This window comes from Myodes glareolus, chromosome 22, assembly GCF_982192425.1.
Source record: "Myodes glareolus chromosome 22, mMyoGla1.1, whole genome shotgun sequence".
In the NCBI taxonomy this organism is placed as follows: Eukaryota; Metazoa; Chordata; class Mammalia; order Rodentia; family Cricetidae; genus Myodes; species Myodes glareolus.
In genome coordinates, this window is record NC_142047.1 from 43,497,660 (window position 1) to 43,517,834 (window position 20,175).

Consider the following 20,175-nt stretch of genomic DNA (forward strand, 5'->3'; position numbering starts at 1 on the left):
CCAACTCTGCACCCAGCTACCTTTCTTCCTCCGTCCCAGCTCTCGGAGACCTACTGACCTCTGACTCCTCTGTGTTGACTCACAACCCTCTCCTCTATTCCACGGATCTTTTTTCTGTGTGATCTACACCCAGGAACTGCAAGTATTCAATGCTGGTCATCAGACCACCCTCCCCTCACATCTGAAGGAGATTCAACTCTCTTGCTTCACGAGTGCAGAATCTTGATTTTTCTTTCTTTTGTCCCCCTGGCCTGACTGACCTTGACCTCATGGCAAGCTATCTGTCTCAGCCTCTCAGTACTGAGTTATAGCTGGCACCACCATACCTGGCTGGCGTCATCACTTTAAAAGAAAATGTTGTAAAGGCAAAGGGCAGATGCGAGGTACAGGAAGGTAAGTGAGATGGGAAGGCATTATGTGAAATCCACAAAGAATCAATAATAGTTTTTGTTGTTGTTGTTTTTTGTTTTTTTCCTGTCACTGGGCTTGCAAGATGGTTCAGCAGGTAAAAGTGCTTGCCTCCAAGCCAACCTACCTGAGTTCGATCCCCAGAACTCACGGGGTGGAAGGAGAGAACAGACTCCTGCAAGTTGTCCTCTGACCTACGCGCATGCGAACGCACCACACACACACACACACACACACACACACACACACACACACACACACGTAATTTTTTTATCTACAGGTTTAGAGAAGCCCCAGCTGTCAGAAAGCAAACCGTTTTAGTGTATTCAGCGTTTTAAACCGTGTCAGCGCCAACTTCAGACCAACTCCGCCCCGGACACGCCCACCCACAGGCCCCGCCCCTCCCGGGTCTGGCACAGTCGGCCTTCTTCCTAACGTCCCGCCTTCAGCGACTCCTCCTAGCGTAGTCCCCGCCCCTCTCTACCCCAGGGCTAGGACAGCTATGCGCACGCGCGTGAGAGCGCTTTGCTTCCTGAAGTCACCAGTTACTAGAAGCAAGGGAACCGCTGGGCTGATGTCGCGACCTTGTGTCAGGTAAAGTCCTCTGGCTCCAGACACTGGAGCCTGACCTAGCTGGGTCCCGATCACTGCCCAGGCCCGAGGCTGACGACCTGCTGAGCCGTACTGCGGTTCAGGCTCCTCCGAACTAGCCTCCTGGATGGTCAGCTGGGACTTTGCTCCTTCTGCTCCTGGGGACAGAGTAGGGGTGTCCTCCTGCCCCTAGGTCACAGCGCTTCGCTTTTACCAACCTGTGTCACTCGAGTAACCTATCTCCCCACAGAAGAACCTCAGAACCCCACGATGGCCGGCCGGACAGCCCTGTCATCAGCCAGACCGGGTTCAAGTTCTTGGGTGGCTACTTACACTCATGATCGTGGTTCTTGCTCAAGGCTGTTCCCAGCCTGTGCTCACATGATCCTGTTATTACCTACAGGGCTGTCCTGAGAATTAAACACAGAGTGGGGTGAGCCCTGATTAGAGCTATTGTTCCTATTTTAATGGTGATAGTATTGAGAGTTTCTAGACTTTAGTTTCTCTGCTGCCTCTGGGCAGTTCGAGGGGTTCCTTAAAAGCCTCCTTGGGCAGAGTTCTTCCTGCCTGGCTAGTTGTCTTTTCTGAACAGAGGCCTGTGTACTGTGTGCCCGCTTTCAGTGACCCTTTCCAGGACATTTGATGAATTTGCAGCCAGCACCCTGCCACGTGGAAAGGGGGTGGTGGTGGTGAGAATAACCAAACATCTCCAATCAATGGCTTGTTAAGGATGCACTAGTCATGAACAGCTGAGCGCCCCTCCCCCCACTCCATCCCCATGTGTGAACCGGCCACTTTATCATCAAGACTACCCTCAAACAAGTTTCAGATGAGGACTTTGAGGCTCCAGGAGATGATGTCATTATTATTTTCCCGATGTAGCCCCGGTTGGTCTCAAAATTTTGGCAATCCTCCCGCCTCAACCTCCCAAGCACCTGGATTACCAGTGTAATTTTGAGATGAAGTGACCTCTGACTGACCCAATCATCTGCTTCTGCGCAGTCACGCTACAGAATATCGAAAGCTGATGTCCACTTTCTGTGACCACCATGACGAAGTCCTACCGGCTGTATGAGACTTAAATGCTAGCAGTTCCTCATCCTCTCTTGGGTCCAAAGGCCAGTCCGCAGTCAAGGTGTCCTCAGCAGCACACTCAGAAGTCTCTAGGGGCACTTATTTGCTTCTCCCGGCTTCTGGTGGCTTCTGGCCATCCTTGGCTTGTAGCAGCAGCACTCTGGTCCCCATCTCCGTAGGAGTCTTCTCTGTAGCCTCTTCTCTTCCTTCGGCGACACCCGTCATTGCATTGGGAGTTCTCTGGAAATCCAGGATGATCTTATCTCACCAATCTTAACTACTTATATCTGTGAAGATCCCATTTTTGAGGAAAGTCACATCCCCAGGTTCTAAGTTGACACGAATGAGGTCTCTGACCAACACCAATTATGCAGGCCCGCAGCATAATACGCTTGTCTGATGATCCCAGAAAGAGCTACAAGAAAATGTTGCCATACATGGTGAGAAATCTAAACTTTTGGCACAACCGTTAGTAACGGTTCTCAAAAGACAGTCCCTTGGGTTGCCACAGAGGCCGCATCTTGACTCCAAAGTTAGATCAAGGGCTCCTTCTCAGGCCTCCTCAAAGTCTCTGAGCCACAGTGCAGGGTACGTACATCCTGCAGTCTGCTGAGAGCAGCCTTCTGCCAGATTCTGTGGATGTGTGAGTTTGGGGATTACATTTACAGGACATCTGGTTTTGAGAACATGGCAGAAGGGCTAGGCAAGCCTCAGAAAGACTTTTTGACACACCTGGCCTATTTGTGTGTAACTATAGTATTTCCTCCTCCAAAGCACTAGGGGCAGAGCAGGGCCTCCCACGCCAAGCAAAGGCTCTACTACTGAGCTACATCCCAAGCCCTCTTTTTATTTCTTATTTTGAAACAGGGTCTAGAGTTCAAGGTTGGCCTTGAGTTCACTCTGTGTCTCCAGAGTGCCTTGAATTTGTGATTCTCCTCCCTCAGCGCCCAAACAGCTGGGATTATAATGAAGCCCAGATTACAGATGTCAAAGTTCAACTATTACATGATGGGAGAAAGGTCTTATCATACATACTTGATTTGGTTTGATTTTTTTTGAGGTAAGGAGTCATGTATCACAGGTAGGCCCTGAACTCACCGTGTTGCTGAGGATAACCTTGGACGCCTGGCCCCTTGCTCTTATTACATACATGCCTCACCTGGCTTACACTGAATTTTAAATTTAATTTGCCTTTCTAAGTGAGCTTGTGTATGCAACTGTGGACCTGGTGCTTTTGCCTCCCTCATTCTTGCCAACAGCATGCAGGTTAAGTACTGTGATTTCTGCCAGGTTATTGAAACACGATAATGAGACTCAGTAATGAAATCCAAGGTGCACACTCCCATCCCCACCACCCATCCCACCACACACACACACACACACACACACACACACACACACACACAAATAGATCAGCAGGACTAGGAGCTTCCAGCCAGAGCACTGCTTACTACAGCTCTTGTGATGTTTTCCTCTTAGGAACAAGCTGATAGACGATGCCAAGGCCCGCTTGAAAAGGTTCGATGTCGGGACCAGATATTCCCATTTGTCTGCTAATAAATACTCTGTCCTTCTGCCATTGCTGGTCAGAGGAGGAAAGCTGTACCTGTTGCTCACTGTGCGCTCAGACAAGGTAGGTGACATCTTGGGGCGTTTAAGAACATACTTCTGTCACTTTGTCCTCATTTCAAGGCTGCCATCTTCAAATGGGAACTTTGGAAATCATGGTGTTGGAAGGAAAGGGGAAACCATGGGATGAAATGAGATTTTGTTTGGTGATTTTTGAGATATGTGTTTGCTCACTAGCCCAGTCTGGTCTTGAACTCGTGACAATCTGCCTGTCTCTGCCTCCCAAGTGCTAACTTAAGTTTTAGTATTTGTTTTTTTAAGTGTGTGTGTGTTATGTGTATATGATTATGGAGGCCAGAGGAAGACACCGAGTGGCCTCCTCTACCACTGTCTGTTTTGCTGCCCTGAAATAGGCCTCTCACTGAACTTGTAGCTGCTGTTTTTAGGCTAGGCTTTGCTCATATGCTGCAACAATCTGCCTGCCTCCACCCACCTCAGAACTAGAGTTACAGGTATGAACAGCCATGCCAGCATCACTAATTGGGTGCTGGAGATACAAACATACGCGAACAAGCATCTTTACTCATTGAGCCACGTCCTCAGCCAAATGTACTATTTTAAAAGAGGGTTTAGAAAGAAGAAGAAAAAAAATCAACAAAATTTACCTTACAAGAAATAGAAAACACTTTAGACCAGGGTAACTTAATATAGGTGCTTAAAGAGGATTTGTATCTAGAACATTCTTTGTTAAGGAGCCTTCTTGTGTACTCTGGGAAGTTTAGTGTTGTCTTGATTTCTACCCGTGACAGCAGCACACATCCATAGGCACATCTGTGTGACAATATCACGTCTCCAGACAGTGCCAGTAGTCCGGCAGAAGAAGGGTAGAAAATTATCTCCATCAACAATGACTCCATTAAACCAATCCATCCAAGTAAACTGGAGCATATTGTTAGTAGCCTGGGCCCTGAAGCCCGCTGCCCAGTTGAATGCCAGCTGAAGTTAGGAACCATCTCACTTTATGGCTGTACCAGGCTGGGTGTTCCTGTCTCTCCCACGCACTTCTGGGTACCCTTCCTTGCTGTTGGAAATGTTTCCCAAAGAGAGTTGAAGAAATGATCATTTCAAGGTTATCCCGGGGTAGAAATAAATGGACCACAAAATGGCATGGCCTTCCAACCAGCATAATTAAATAATAAATTCATAAATAACAATTGATGCAAAAATAAGCCATGAACGTGAAAGAGAGCAAGGAGGGATGTGTGTGTGTGTGTTTGGAGAGAGGAAAGGGAAGGAAGAAATGATGTGATTCTATTATAATCTCAAAAATAAAATAAACAAAAAAACAAACAAAGCAACCAAGTATAGTTGGTACCTAAGGAATGGTATCTAAAGTTGACCCTTGGCCTCCACATGCACATGTAGACATGTGTACCCACACAAACACATGTATACCCATACAGACAGACACACAACTTACACCATTTACAGAGGGAAAAGATTATAAACTCTCATGCCTAGGTAGAACCCTTTCTGGTCCCAACAATCTATGAAAAGTTTGTTTTTTAAAATGCACTTGCTTGCTTCCAAAACAGTAGAACCCTTTCTAAGAGCAGAGTTCTCCGGAATTCAAAAGGTTCTTGTTCCCTATTAATTGGAGTCAAGGCGGAAGCCACTTGAATTGAATTGGCATGCTCTGGGGTCTTTTTGAAGGGCTTTCAAAACATATTTTAAATCAAGTTCATATTTTCTATCAAGCCAATGAGTCCTTGTAGGTGCCCCTGTCACCAGCTACTGTAGAATTGAATGTGCAAACAATAAATCACATTTTAGAGGTAAAGTAACGGAAGGTGTTTTGTTTTTTTTTTAAAGTCTTCTGTAAGACAGGCTTCAGTAGACAGAAAATGGTCCAGCCTTCCTCTCCCTCCTCTTGCATCTATCACCAATGAGAAGATGTGTGAGGCCATAACTGCTAAATCAGATCCTGTAGAACTCTCCATTTATGGCAGGGAGGAACTACTAATGTTTTGTTTTCCAAACACTTACCTAGGGCTGGTAGCATAGCACAATGGCAGAACACTGCCCTAGTAGGCACAGAGCCCTGGCTCTCTGTGCCTCAGCACCACAAAAATAATAGAAATGAATGAATAAAAACAAAAACCTTGCTAAAGTGGAGTCTTTGGCTGTAGCAGCTAAATAACAGCCGTAGTCCTCTCAAACCGCTGCAACAGAATGCCTTATACTGGATGCTTATAAACCTGAAACATTTCTCATGGCTGCGGGGGCTCCAAAGTTCAGTATCCAGGCATCTGCAGATTGAGTGCTCGGTCCTGACCTCTTTCTAACTCATGGATGATGGTTTTTCCCTGTGTGCTCACAGGGTGAGCAGAGCAGTTGGTAGGCTCTAATCTCACTGATAAGGGCCTTGCTCCATTGGAATTTTCCAAGAGCCTCACGTCCAAATGGCATTTCCTTGTGACTGAGGATTTCCACATTCAAGGAAACAGATAGTCTGACCAGATCGGGCTGCTAGCTTTCCTTAACACAGCTCTGTCAGTCAATCCAGGTGCTCAAAATGCCAACAGGACATCTGGGTTGAACTCTGAATATCAAGAACCGACTTCAGGGTCTCTCATTACATCCCTTTGCCTGGAACCAAGACACAGCTCCACGTGCTGAAGCCTCAGGTCATGGAACCGCCCTGTGGTTCTAGCAGGCGCACACAGCCGTGATCTTTGCACAGAGTTGGCAAGACGCTGACCTAAGAGTCCTGCTGAGTCAGGCTCTCGCAGCAGATGAGTGGGGAGGACACTGGACGAGGTGTAGGTGAGGGTGTAAGAGAAACTGGGGCGGGCACTGCAGAAAAGAGAACGGTGAGGGCAGCATCTTTCAGGGTCGAGAAAGGAGGAAATTACTGGGATGTCACACATGGAGACACATTGTCTTAAAATCAGAAAAACTTGCATCAGAGAGGTGGGTGGAGGAATCGGGAAAGAGAGGGTCCTGTTCTTCTTGTAAGTAAACAAAAATTAATGGAGATGTTAAGATACATGGCACCGATGGTAATGGCTCCTCACCCATACTATGTTCTAGCAAATTCATATTTATTTATTTAAGTTTATATGGAAGTGTGAATGTGGACATTTTGTATCGCAGCCTATGTAGGGGAGCTAAAGGACCACTTTTGAGAGTCTCTTCTCCCTTGTTATTGAGACAGGATCTCTCTTGGCCTCATCTCCTCATTCCCCAGCTATGGAGTCCAGAGTTTTGCTCTTTGAGCTTCTCCCAGGTTGTCTCAAATCTTGCAGAATGATTGCTCACTAGTAGAGGAAACTTCAAGCTTCTGGACTGCTGTCTTGTCTCTGCGTCTCGTCTCGTTGTGAGAATTCTGAGGTGACAGATGCATGCCATCACATGCAGCCTTGTGTGTAGATTCTAGGAATCAAATTCAGATCGCTGGGCTTGCATTGTAGACAGCTCTCCAGGCTGAGTCGTCCCCGTGGCCCTAGAGACGCTTAAATAGATGCTGTGCTGATTAAGAACATGGCCTCTAGAATTAAACTCTAATTTGTAGCTCACTGTGTGAACTTTGTCAGGTAACTTAACCTCTCGTCTTACCTTTTCTGTGAAGATAGAATAATAATAACCTAATGTGGTTTGTGTGCCCATTAATAGAGATCATTTGTGATCTATACAAACAGGGGAATACTATTCAGCCATATTCAGGCCTGTGATACAACATGGCAAAACCTCACAAGCAAGATGCTGAGAGATACAGAAGGCTGTTGTTGATTCTTCTACTCTCCACTCTTTTTGAGAGACCCACCACCCAGCTCCCAAATAACCACACATGGGGATACTTATTCTTACTTACGAATGCTCGGCCTTAACTTTGCTTGTTTCTTGCCAGCTTTTCTTAAATTATCCTGACTACCTTTTGCCTCTGGGAGTTTATCTTTCCCTATTTTTGTAGACCTTTCTTTACTTCTTTCTCCACAGCTTGCAGTGTAGCTGGGTGGCTGGCCCCTGATGTCCTTCTCTCCTTGTTCTCCTACTCCCCCCTCTTCCTCATTTTTTTCTTCTATTTATTCTCTCTGCCTGCCAGCCCCACCTATCCTTGTCCCAGCCTTGCTATTGGCTGCTCGGCACTTTATTAGACCTTCAGGGATTTTAGACAGGCAAAGAATCACAGAATCTCCAAGTTACACAAATGCAGCATAAACAAAAGCAACACAGCTTAAAATAATATTCTCCAATAGACGATAACATGTCATATGACTTCATTTACACGAAATAATCAAACTGGAAATCCACTTGGACAGAAAGCAGAAAACAGGGAGCAGAGTGGGGGAAGCTTAATGGGTATGGTTTCCTCTTGGAGTGGGGAAAACATTCTGAAACTAGATATTAGGTATGGTTATACATCATTATGGGTTTATTAAATGTTCCTGAATTGTTTGTTTTAAATTGGTTAATCATATTTATTTTACGTCATTAAAAATGCTTTAAGATACAATAACTTGTAGGGTAGGGGATGTAGAACAGTTGGTAGAGTGCTGGCCTAACATGTGCCAAGTCCTGGGTTTGATCCCAGACTGCCTAAAACAGAGCATGGTGGTGCAAATCCCAATCACTGCACTGGAGAGAAGGAAGTAGGAAGACCAGAGGCTCAAGGTCGTCCTTGACTGCAGAACAAATCTGAGGCCAAACTGAGACCCTGTCCCAGTGTTTTCCCACAAAACATAACAGCTTGTAGAAAAATTCCTGAGAAGCATATGCCCTGAATGTGGTTAGCACCCACAAAGGACTTAACAAACACATCTGTTGGTAATGCTGTCTTTGTAGTATCCTTTTGTTTAGTGTTTACAAACCCTCACTGGGGTCTGTCTGTGTATGTGTTGATGTTGTCTTTTAGAGGCATGTAGAGAAAAATTAGAATTGACAGAAGTTCTCGAAGTTATTAATGTAAGGTGTGTGTGTGTGTGTGCATGTGCATGCTTGTGGAAACCAGTGATCAACTCTGGATGACTTTCTCAATCACTACCTTTTTTTTTCTTTTTTTGCAAATTTGTCCTGACATTTCCTTTTAACAGTTTGAGGTGGGGGTGGGGAAAGGACCCTTTATGTACGACTAGTGGGAATGTAAACTAGTCCAGTCACTGGATGTCAATATGGAGGTTTAAAAAAAAATTAAAAATGATATTCCTTACAACCCAGCTATTCCACTCTTAAGTATTTAACCCACATATTTCAAACTAACAAATCACAGAGATACTTCCACATCAGTGTTCATTGAAGCACTATTTACAATAAATAGAATTAACCTAGGTGCATATGTATACATGTTTTGTGTATACATATGTATATATAAAATATATATATATATTAAAATGGAAGAAAAATCATGCCATGTGTAAAAAAATAAATGCAAATGATCTTAATCATAAATGCTGTTTTCCTTCACTTATAGTTTTTGCATTTTATATAGATGCATAAAATCATGCATTATATGATATAAAAGGAAAAGGAAAACTGCTTAGGGAGAGTAAGGGGACTACTAGGGGGGAAGAGAAAGGGAGACAGAGATATAGAGGAATTATTCTCTACATATATAGAGACATATAAATATTTTAAATAAGCAAAAACATCTAAAATATATCAATGAATTGAAATTAACAGTATTTTTATGAACATGTGAGTTTGTCAGATAAAACGAGCCTGCATCCTTAGGTATGTTTTCTATGCAGTATTATTTTTATTCAAGTACATATATTATTTATAAAGTTAAATTATTTTTTCCTTCAGGGACATTTTCATGTTCTATATGTACCAAATGTTATATATTTAAAATCATAGCTGGTGGATGTATGGTGAAATATAAAAAATAGACGGTATATTACATGAATAAGTAGCGAAGTTTAATTTGATGTTAATATTGAGTAACAATATTTTCATAGGTTTATGAACTAGGAAAAGACTATGTAAAATATCTATTTCAGATGGGGAACAATACAGAGAATTTTCTAAACAGACATTTCCCAACCTTTGCAATAAAGTTATTAGTGTAAGATATATTTGTGTATGGGGTGTATGTATGTGTATGTATGTACATGTGCACGAGCCTGCTTGTGCAAGCGTGCACATACACCATGCCACTCATGTGAAGGCCGGCGAATAACTTTTGAACATCACTGTTTTCCTACCACCATGTGGGCTTGGGATTCAAACTCAGGTTATGCCTTTACCATCTCAGCAGCCTTGACTTTGTTTTGTTTGTTTGTTTGTTTGTTTGTTTGTTTTGTTGTTGTTGTTATTTTTTAGGATTCAAGGAAAAGCATATCTTGTACCCTGTAGATGTTGAGTTAATATTTGTCGAATGACTACATAGTTCTCAAACCGAAATCTCACTTTGTAACTCTGTTCTTACAATCTCCGAGCTGAGACGGTCACCCGGAGAAGTCTGCTTCCCTGGAGGAAAGAGGGACCCAGTGGACAAGGATGACACGGCCACTGCTCTCCGTGAAGCCCAGGAGGAGGTGGGGCTGCATCCCCACCAAGTGGAGGTGGTCTCTCACCTGGTGCCATATCTGATTGAGGTAAGGACAGTCAGGAGCCCTGCTGAGCTCCTAGGGGATTCTACTTTGGTTCAAACATAACTGCCAAGAACACTATGCAGAGAGGCAGGATAACTGGGTCCTTGTGTGGACTTTGGGTGCCCTTCATTGAGCTCTGTGGCCATGGGTAAGCCCCTCTCATTCCATCCAGAAAGAAAGAGGGGAGCTACCTCAATGGTTTTCAAACTGGGGGCCATGGAACACTGAGTGTACTCAGAATTGCCCCCACTCGTGTTCAGTTCACATGTACTTTTCTCCAGTACACATTTTGAGAAATCAGTTGAAAAACAATATCCTATTGTGCAACATACTAAATGTTATCTCTTTGGAGGGGAACGGGCCCAGTGTTTGCTGTTTACTCCAATGCCCATCATTTTGGTGCACACCTTGGGATAAGGAGCCTTCTTGTCAAAGAACCAGGGGGCCTTTTCTCTTCAGCCTCCTCTGCATTTGATCACCAGGTCTCTGTGGTGCTTGGGTCTGTGATTATTTCCCACACTCCATCTCATCATGACCCTGGCAGTTTTAAGCTCTACTGGATGTCTTTCAATTCAGGTACCTCCTGGCAAAGGTCTTCATAAAAAGACTTTATTTTTATTTATGCTTATGCGGGTAGTGGTGAATGTGCCTGCAGGATTCTTCAGAGGCCAAAAAGATGTTGTCAACTCCAAACTGGGAGCTGAAGGTTATAGGCAGTGGGGAGCCACTTGATACAGGTGCCGAGAACTTGAACTCCCGTCCTCTGCAAAAGCAGCATGTGCTCTTCATGGCTGAACTAGCTCTCCATGCTCTGGGCTCCTCATAGTTAGACTAGGATCACAATTTGGGAGGACCAGATCATGTGGCAAGCTCCCTTAAAACTGCCAGTGTTTGTCACCGCATTCCTGTGTGAGTCAGGACCTTCTTACCTGATAAGCCAAACAGCATCGGCATACCTGAAGCTGGAATAGCCGTTTCTAGCAAAGTCACTGTTGTGCGAATGGACTTTAGGATTCACTGGTTGGTTTCAATCTGGGTACCAGCATTATTTGATCAGTATAAATGTACAATAGCCCTCTAAATTCATGTCCAGAATGATGACAACTTAGTAGTCGTCTGTTCTCATGGCCCCATCCCAGCATCTTCCGTGGTTAATGCCTGACACAGCTGTGGTGCATTGGTCACAACTGGGAAACCATGTTGACACATTATTATAAACTAAACCCACACATTTTTTTACTACTTTTCATATTATCATCCCTTCTGCCCTTGACCCCATCCTGCACACCAGATTGTGTTGTCAGCTCTCTTAGGCTTTGTGACAGTTTCTCCTACTGCGCTCATTGTGACTATGGTAGCGTCAGGGTTTACCATCCATGCCTTTGGTTCAGCGTCCTTGAACGTGAGTGTCGCTGATATTTTCCTCATAGTTGATATATTTCCTCATAGCTGGTGCCATAGTTTGGGTGAGGAACACTACAGGATGGGATGTCCTTCTCATATAACCACAGAACTAGATAGAGATATTTTAAATATTCTCTGCATTGGAATTTTAGGCAAAATGTATGTATATTAAAGCAATACTGCCACCAATGCCTAACAGTTGGAAAACCGGAGGGTTAGATTGTCTTACCTTTTGTCTAAGCAAAAATCGTTCCATTTTGCTTAAAGTCTCAGTGGTACTGGGTTATAAAAGGCAGTGAGACTGAGCCCATCCTTCTTCATGGAGAATATTTGAAAAGTAGAAAGGACACCTTTTGGAAAGATTCAGTATGGAACAAGCTGGTAACCTCTCCATAAATGCTTGCTGAGTGTGTGTGTGTGTGTGTGTGTGTGTGTGTGTGTGGTGACTGAGACAGACAGACACATGGAGAAAGATTAGAGACAGAGATATAGAGACAACAGATACAGACAGACAGGGAGACACGGACAGAGAAGAGAGCATGAGAAAGGGCAATATGGAAGCTGTTTCCTCTTTAGTTGCATTTTCTAATGATCTGATTTTCAATTAATTTCTGCAAATCCTCCAACACACTTTAGGGAGTTTAGAACTCCATTGACTCGTTGAACTAAAGCAGTTCAAAGTCTCTCAAACCAGGGTAGCTTCATTTCCACAATCCCTGAGAGTTAATGAATTGTATGTGGGTGGTTGGAATAATGGAGTACACAGATGCCTCGGGCCGCTTTCTGCTCGCCTTCAAACACATCAACTAATCAACTAATAGGGCATGGTGGTTAATTTTAAAAGTCAAATTGCCACAACCTAGAATCACCTACATAGAGAGTCTCCCCTGAATTATCTAGATCAGATTGGCTAAAGTGTGTGTGTGTGTGTGTCTCTGTGTGTGTCTCTTTGTGTGTGTGTGTGTGTGTGTGTGTGTGTGTGTCTGTCTGTCTGTCTGTCTGTCTGTGTCTGTGTGTGTGTAGGGGCATGTCAGTAGTTAATGGATGCAAGAGTGCTCAGCACAAGCCCACTGTGGGCAGTACCATCCCGTAGGCAGGTAGTCTTGGACTGAGCCAGCAAACTGCATTACCATGGTTCCTGCTTCACTCTTTTGGTTGTGAAGTGAATTCCTCACTCAGAAGTCATGCTGTGTGGATTAGTAAGCAGTCCCTCCTTTGAGTTCCTGCCTCGATTTCCCTCACTGAAGGACTGTGAGCTAGAACTCTGAAACAACCCTCTCTCCCCCAAACTAACTTTTGGTGACTTTTTTTTTCTAAATCACAACAATAGAAATGAAACTAGAACCTAGAAAGGAGATTTAGCCCAGTTCAGATTTCTGGAGTTAGCCATGCTTTGGGAACTGTAGTAAGGTACCTCATTCTGGCATACCCTATTGGGGTTCCCTTGAGATCTCTTTATCCATCCTTCCCTCGCACTGTGCATTTCCGGGAGCCAGCAGTTGTCTGGGTAACTGTAGCTAGCCAAAGCTGGACGTCCTGCACAGAGGAGCAGAAGTGCTGCACCGTCTTCCTGTAAAGCTGTACTCCACCAGTGGCTGCGGTTGAGCCTGCGACCCTGGCTCCGCGGCTCTAGCTGGAGTGTACTCCACAGCGCCCTTGCCTGCTTTCTTCGCCAAGCTGTTGCTCTCCTCCGTAGCCCCTCCCCAGTTTCTCCTCTAGCACATTAAGAAATTGCTTGCACCTCAATCCTCAGCTCACCATCATCTGCTCTGGGAAACCTATGACCTCCAAGAGTGAGCCTTTATGCAGGACCCAGCATGGCTGAAACTTTCGGTGACCTATGACCTAAGATTTATTACCCTATGGCTATTTATGGTCTATGTTCCCCTTGTCTCCTCTCTAGGCAAAGATGGTTATTCACCATGGATACAGTTAATAGTTTAACCTGAGTGCATTCTGAAACCCTCTTTGGCTGCCTCCCTCCATGAGAGGTCCCCACCGGCCTGTTTAGCCTTCTCTAGACTCCCCCGCCCCTCACGATGTACTTCCTTCTGGTTTTCCTCAGTGTCTTCCTTGTGACCCAGGAGCTTCAAACTGGAGATCGCTTCTGTGCTCAGTCCCAGTCTCCCTTGCAGGCTTTCCAGCAGACGTGAAGATGCTCCATCCAGCAGAAACTCTCATTTCGCAAGCATTTGTGTTCATAAATAAAAGCTATCACTTCACAAAACAAATATGTGTGTTACAAAAATATAGCTTATAAGCAACTGTATGGCTTACAGTTTCAAGTATTTTCCCTAAATATAAGTATGCCACAAGTAATACGCCACTTTTCTGCTGAGAAGACATCATACCTCTGTCTTCACCAAGAGGAAAATGTGTATGACATCATTCCCGATGTCAACACGAGTGGAGCATCTCTGCTACATGGGGGACAGGAAATGGCGTCAGGAGCACCCCTACCCCCTGGTTCACCTTGTACCATGTATCCTAGCCTTGGTCTTTCCTCTCCTAGCAGCGGCAATGTGTTTAGTCTTGGAAACAGTGCATTGCTGCACTTTGTAATATGTGGATTTTGCTTTCTGCTTTCAGAATGATGCACTGATAACCCCCGTGGTGGGTTTTCTAGACCACAACTTCCAGGCCCGGCCTAACGCTGATGAAGTTAAGGATGTGTTCCTCATGCCTTTGGACTATTTCCTGCACCCCCAAGTCTACTACCAGAGCTACTTCACACACTCTGGCTACCATCTCGTGATTCACTGCTTTGAGTATACAGACCCCGAAACCGGGGTGAAGTACCTAGTCAAGGGAATGACTTCAAAACTGGCTGTGCTGGTTGCCCTAATTATCTTGGAGAAAAGTCCCTCCTTTGACATTGAGTTTGATCTCAATAACTTGATACCGTCTTGTGAAAAGACCTTCCTTCGTCGATTTCCTTCAAGCAAGATGTGAAGACGTCAATACCCGAGAGAACTTCCTGGAGGTTCCGGCGTGAGCGTCTGTGCTCAGAACAATGATGTCAGCAAATGGAACCTGACAGGTGTGAACAGTCTTCCTGCAGTGTGCAAAGAAAGGGCCTGCCTGCTTTCCAGGTGCCTTTTTTAAAAAAAAAAAAAATCTAAAACACTAAAAGTCTTTCAAAACTGGAATATTGCTTTCACAGGGCAATATAATTTTACCCACAATGCCAATATCTGTAGCTATTTTAGAGGTATCTGGCACATAGTAGGCACTTAATAAATATTTGTTGAATATATGACTGTGCGATGCTTATATTATTTTAAAGTATTTAAAACACATTTTACACCCATCATTTGCCATGACAGAAACTTCTGGCTAACCATTCAAACCTACACACTTGGGATGAGGGAGATAACTCCACCAACATAGTACCTGTCTTGCAAGCATAAGGATCTGAGTTCGATCCCCATCACCCGTGTAAAATGACTCAGGTGTGGTGGTGTACCTTTGTAATCCCAGCACTGGGATGCAGGACCAGGAAGCTCTGGGGCTTACTGTTCAGACAGCCTACCCTCCTTGGCAAACTCTAGGCCAATGAGAAAGTCCCTGTTTAAAAAAAAAAAAATGTTGGCCATGCCTGAGGAGTGACACCTAAGGTCGTCCTTTGAGCTCCACACACATGTGCACACATGTGTACACACACATATGCACACATGCACATGCACACTTTACCTTCCCCTGATTCTATGACAGTAGAGTTTAAGATGGGGCGGCAGACTCCCCAGGACCTTTTGCCATTAAATGCGCCCCTGGGATTTAGTTTGGGGCAATGTGATGTATGGGAAAGATGACTTTGTGGGTCACATTCAATTTAAGAGAGAAGACAGCTCCCCTGGAGCCCCACTTTCTGTCTTCTGTGAGCTACAGCATGGACACATCTACAAACCAACCATGACCAGGTAGATGCTGGGAGGCCCAGCTATCTCTGTGCTCCACAACATCACAACATGGACAACCCCTACTCCCCCCCCACACACACACACATGCATGGAAGGTGCCCTGTTCACTACCTGACCTTATCTGGAGGCTGTCTCTAGGCCTGGATGCCTGACTTATCTCTAGTGCGACCCTGGATGCAGTTCCCTGCAGAAACTTTCCCCCTGCTGCCCGTGTGGTAATTAGACATGTACTGGGAGCATTGCGATAGGTCCATGCTTCCAGAGATGACAACTCCGGCTTGTACTGGGAGCTTTCTGATAGGAGCGTGCTGTTTAATGCAAACTAGGTGATTCCCCAGCTACCACCCCCAATCCTATATATTTCCTCTGCTCTGGAATAAAGTTGAACAGATTGGCTGAAGTTGTCTCCCAGAGAGCTGTCTCTGTCATTGTCTCTGTTCTCATGGATTGGTGGTCAACAGGCCATGAGGAAAGAAAGGATCCCCCCCTCCCCACTGGTAAATGAAGAAAATTCCTAAGGGAATGGCAGAATGCAAAGACTGGTCAGCTCCTGGCTCTCCGAGTGACTCTGTGAAGCAAAGCAACCCTTCCAATTGAGCAGTTGACGGAGGTCAGTGATGGAAGACAGTAATAAAATTCTGTCATCCTTCTGCATTGTAATTTTGGGCCCTTTCATCGCAGTATTGCTGCAGCCCTAAATAATATACTATAATACTTGAATATGACAAGATGAGTATTCGCCCCAGTTCAAGGGATTGCAAGCAAGATTGACATCCCAGCTCTGACTCTTGAGGTGAAAATTCTGTGAGGTGCACAGGATGTCATAGGCACAGGAGGGGGGCAGGTGGCAGACACCCAAAGCAGCTTAAACAGACAAGCAGGAGAGGCCTATGTGCCTCCAAATACACCCAACCATCTCCCAATATGTCGATGGCTAATAAAACACCAATTTCCAACACAAACCCTAAATCAGAAAGACAAGCATTCCAAACTGCTTGCCTTGAGAGTTACCGCCTTCTCCATGGTCACCGCCATACACCATGCTTCAGTGCCAGCAGGGATTTCTTTGTTTAATTAGGATATTAACTGTGCCAAGGTCAGAGAGGCTGGTAAGTGAAGCCCTGTAACCACAACGCCACGATGTTAATTTCACATCCTACTGAGTAGTATTATTAGATTTTCATAACTATAGCTGAAAATCTGATGCCCACACTAAACAGCGCCAATCTGCGAGGGAAGTGTCTATTGCTGCTGAGGTTTATTTCCCCCCTCCCTCCAAGTTGGCAGAGGCAAATACCCAGTCCACTGCTTTTATGCCCGTAAGTGTTTAAATGGTGCAAATCTGGATCCAACCAGGAAAGCAGATGTTGGGTGATCACCCCCATTAACATTCTGTAACTAGCCCTGCATGAGCAGGCCAGTGCCATTTCTGAACAATCACAGAGGCATTTGCAAATGTGTATTTACAATCTGACAGCAGTGTAATTGCTGGGAAGATGCCTGACCTCTCTGGCGGTGCAGAAAGCCTCCTTTCCCTCTGTTTGTGGATGTGAACTACATGGGCCTCGCCTTCTTTCTGAAAGGAGCCAGGGCATCTGAACTCTGCAACCTGAAGACACCCCAGTTAGGATGCTGGCTATTTATTGGTAGCTACATGATGGTCCTTGTCTTTTGTTAATTACAACTATGTTCAGGGTTCTAATTAAATATCCAATCTAGGTGAAATCAAAAGAAGTTGTTGGAGGCTGGAGAGAGAGCTTAGTGGACCTAAGTTCTATACTTAGAACCCGTGTTTTTTTTTAAAAAGCCAGGCATGGTGGCACTGATTTGTCATTTCAGGGCTAGGGAGATGGGAGCAGGCAGAGCCTCCTGAGGCTCACCGGCAACCAGCATAATGAAATGGGCAGACTCCGAGCCACTGACAGACATTGTTCAAAATATAAGATGGAATGGGGAGGTGGTTCAGTTGGTAACGTTTTGCTTTCCAAGCATAAGGGCCCAAGTTTAGATCCTCAGAATCCATGTAAAACTTGGGCATAGCAGGTCCAGGTTTGTAATCCTGGTGCCGTGGTAGAAACAAGTGGACGCCAGGGCCTTGTTTGCCAGGCAATCTAGTTGAAATGATGACCTTCAGGTTCAGTGAGAGACCACCAAAAAATACAACATTAGTGATTGCAAAAGACATGCTGAGGTCTGTTCCTGGCTGTCCACGTGCAATCATGTGGGGTGATTGCATCTGAACACACATCATCATACCGTGCCCATAAACACACAAAGATGGATGGCAATCACATAAGAAATGACGCTCGAGGCTTTCCTCTGGCCTCTACATACATGTGCCTAGGTGTGAACACATATACATGTTGCAGGGAGCCGCTTGTTGGTTCCTGGATGCTTGGCAGCTCAGACCCAAAATAATCACACAGAAGCTGTATTATTTAAATCACTTCTTGGTCCATTAGCTCTAGGTTCTTATTGGCTAACTCTTACATCTTAATTTAACCCATCTCAATTAATCTGTACATCACCATGAGGTCATGGCCTACCAGCAAAGTTTCAGCACGTTTGTCTCTGGCAGCAGCTCCATGGCTTCTCTCTAACTCTGCCGTTCTTTCTCCCATCACTCAGTTTAGTTTTCCCTGCCTACCTAAGTTCTGTCCTATCAAGAGGCCAAGGCAGTTTCTTTATTAACCAATGGTATTTACAGCATACAGAGGGGAATCCTACATCATACACACAAGCACACATGCGCACACACCCTCACACACAATTGGCAGGGTATAGATCTCAGGGACTCTACAGTGCTACTGACCAGATCAGACAAACCTCAAGTATAATAGCAGTCATGAGCACACCCTGCTGAAGACCCTAAAACCAGGCGGACCTGGTCCTTCTTTTTGTATCCTGTCACGATTGTAATAAGAGCCATCTGTTGGAATTGATGCAGACACAGAAGAGGAACCTTGTTTGCCAAGTTATGGAATGAGCCACCGTGCCCATTGACCAATGAATGGTCAAAGAAAATGTGGTAAACATTAAACAGTTTCATTTAGGCACGCAGAAGAATGGGATTGTGTCATTTGTGAGAAAATGGGTGAAAATGGACCATGTAACTGTCAAGAGAACTAAGATTCAGAAAAGTGAATGTCATATTTTCTGTCATATGACTCTCTTGGGGGTGGAGGGGAAGGGATGACATAAAAATAGGAAGAGGGGGTATGTCCTGCTTAGTTCTATGTCAGCTTGACACAGGCAAAGTCATCTGAGAGGAGAAAACCTCAACTGAGAGAATACCTCCATAGAACTGCACCTCAGACAGGCAAGCCTGTGGGGCATGTTCTTAATTAGCGATTGATGGGAGAGAGTTCAGCTCACTGTGGGTGGGGACACCCCTGGGCTGGTGGTCCCAGATTTTATGTAAGATCAGACTGAGCAACTCCAGTAAACAGTGCCCCTCCAGTGTTTATGCAGTGGCCTCTGCATAGGCTTATGCCATCAGATTCCTGCCCTGTTTCGGGTCCCGCCCTGACTCCTTCAATGGTGAACAGTAATACAAAATTGTTAACAAAATAAACCCTTTCCTCCCCAAGCTGCTTTTGGTTATGGTGTCTCCTCATATAAATGGCGACCGAACTAAGACAGGAGAATATTTGGGAACAGGCATGGGATTAGGAAGGGAGGAAGGGGACTGGGTAATGCATGCCCAGGGTTGCCTGTCTGTAGTCCGGTTTTATGGAGGCATTTTCTCTATTGAGGTTCCTTCCTCTCTGATGACTTCAGTTGTGTGAATTGGCCAAAGAAAATCACAGAAGGTTTAAACAAAAGTTGCGTTATGAAACCTGTTACTTCATGCAATAACTATGCATTCGTTCTTCATTTGTTTTTGTATTTTTTTTTTAGAAAAAGACCAGAAAATTAATACCTCAGTCCACAATTCTTGAAGAAGGCACTCATTGACCCACCATGGTCCCATGCTAGAATTCCAGGACTCTGTGATATGCAGAGTTCAATGTGTACTGCTCAGAAAACTCAAAATATCTCCTGTCTCCATTCTCAGATTTCATATGTGGTTCTGTCAAGGAGTCAGCCTCAACTCTGTATTTCTTTAGCCGACAGCACTGGGAAAGAAGAGGGTAAGAGACCAAGTCTGACATCAGGATGCTTAGATGTGAGTGCCACCCCTATCAGCACCAGTCCACGACTTGAGCTTGTTTTCCATTCTCTGCTGACTTCCCTACAACACAGGATAAGCATTCTGTTCAGGAATGATGTCCTGGTTGACTTCTCTGTTACTGTGGGGGAAAAGGCAACGACTTAAAGCAACGTAAGGAAGAAAGGCTTTATTTCATCTTACACTTTGAGATAACACTGCATAACTGAGGAAGTTAGGGAGGGCAGGAACTTAATGGAGGAAGCTGGAGGCAGGAACAGAAGTAGAGACCATGGAGAACGGTGCTTACTGGATTGATCTCCATGACTTATGCAGCCTGATACAACTCAGGACCACCTGCTTGGTGTGGTACCTTCGATAGTGAGCTGGACTCTTTCCACATCCATTATAAACCAAAAACACGCTCTACGGACTTGCCTACCAATGGAGGCAATTCCTCAACTGA

At 44.9% G+C, this 20,175-nt stretch overlaps 1 protein-coding gene across 1 annotated transcript; it reads left to right on the forward strand.

Annotated features, from left to right (window-relative positions):
- The first annotated feature begins 857 nt into the window (after positions 1-857).
- Nudt7 (nudix hydrolase 7) lies at positions 858-14,895 on the forward strand. Its single transcript, XM_087900416.1, has 4 exons — positions 858-1,002; positions 3,553-3,706; positions 10,080-10,238; positions 14,229-14,895. The coding sequence occupies exons 1-4, from the start codon at positions 911-913 to the stop codon at positions 14,589-14,591; spliced, it is 768 nt and encodes a 255-aa protein (XP_087756542.1). The 5' UTR covers positions 858-910; the 3' UTR covers positions 14,592-14,895.
- Positions 14,896-20,175: the final 5,280 nt, after the last annotated feature.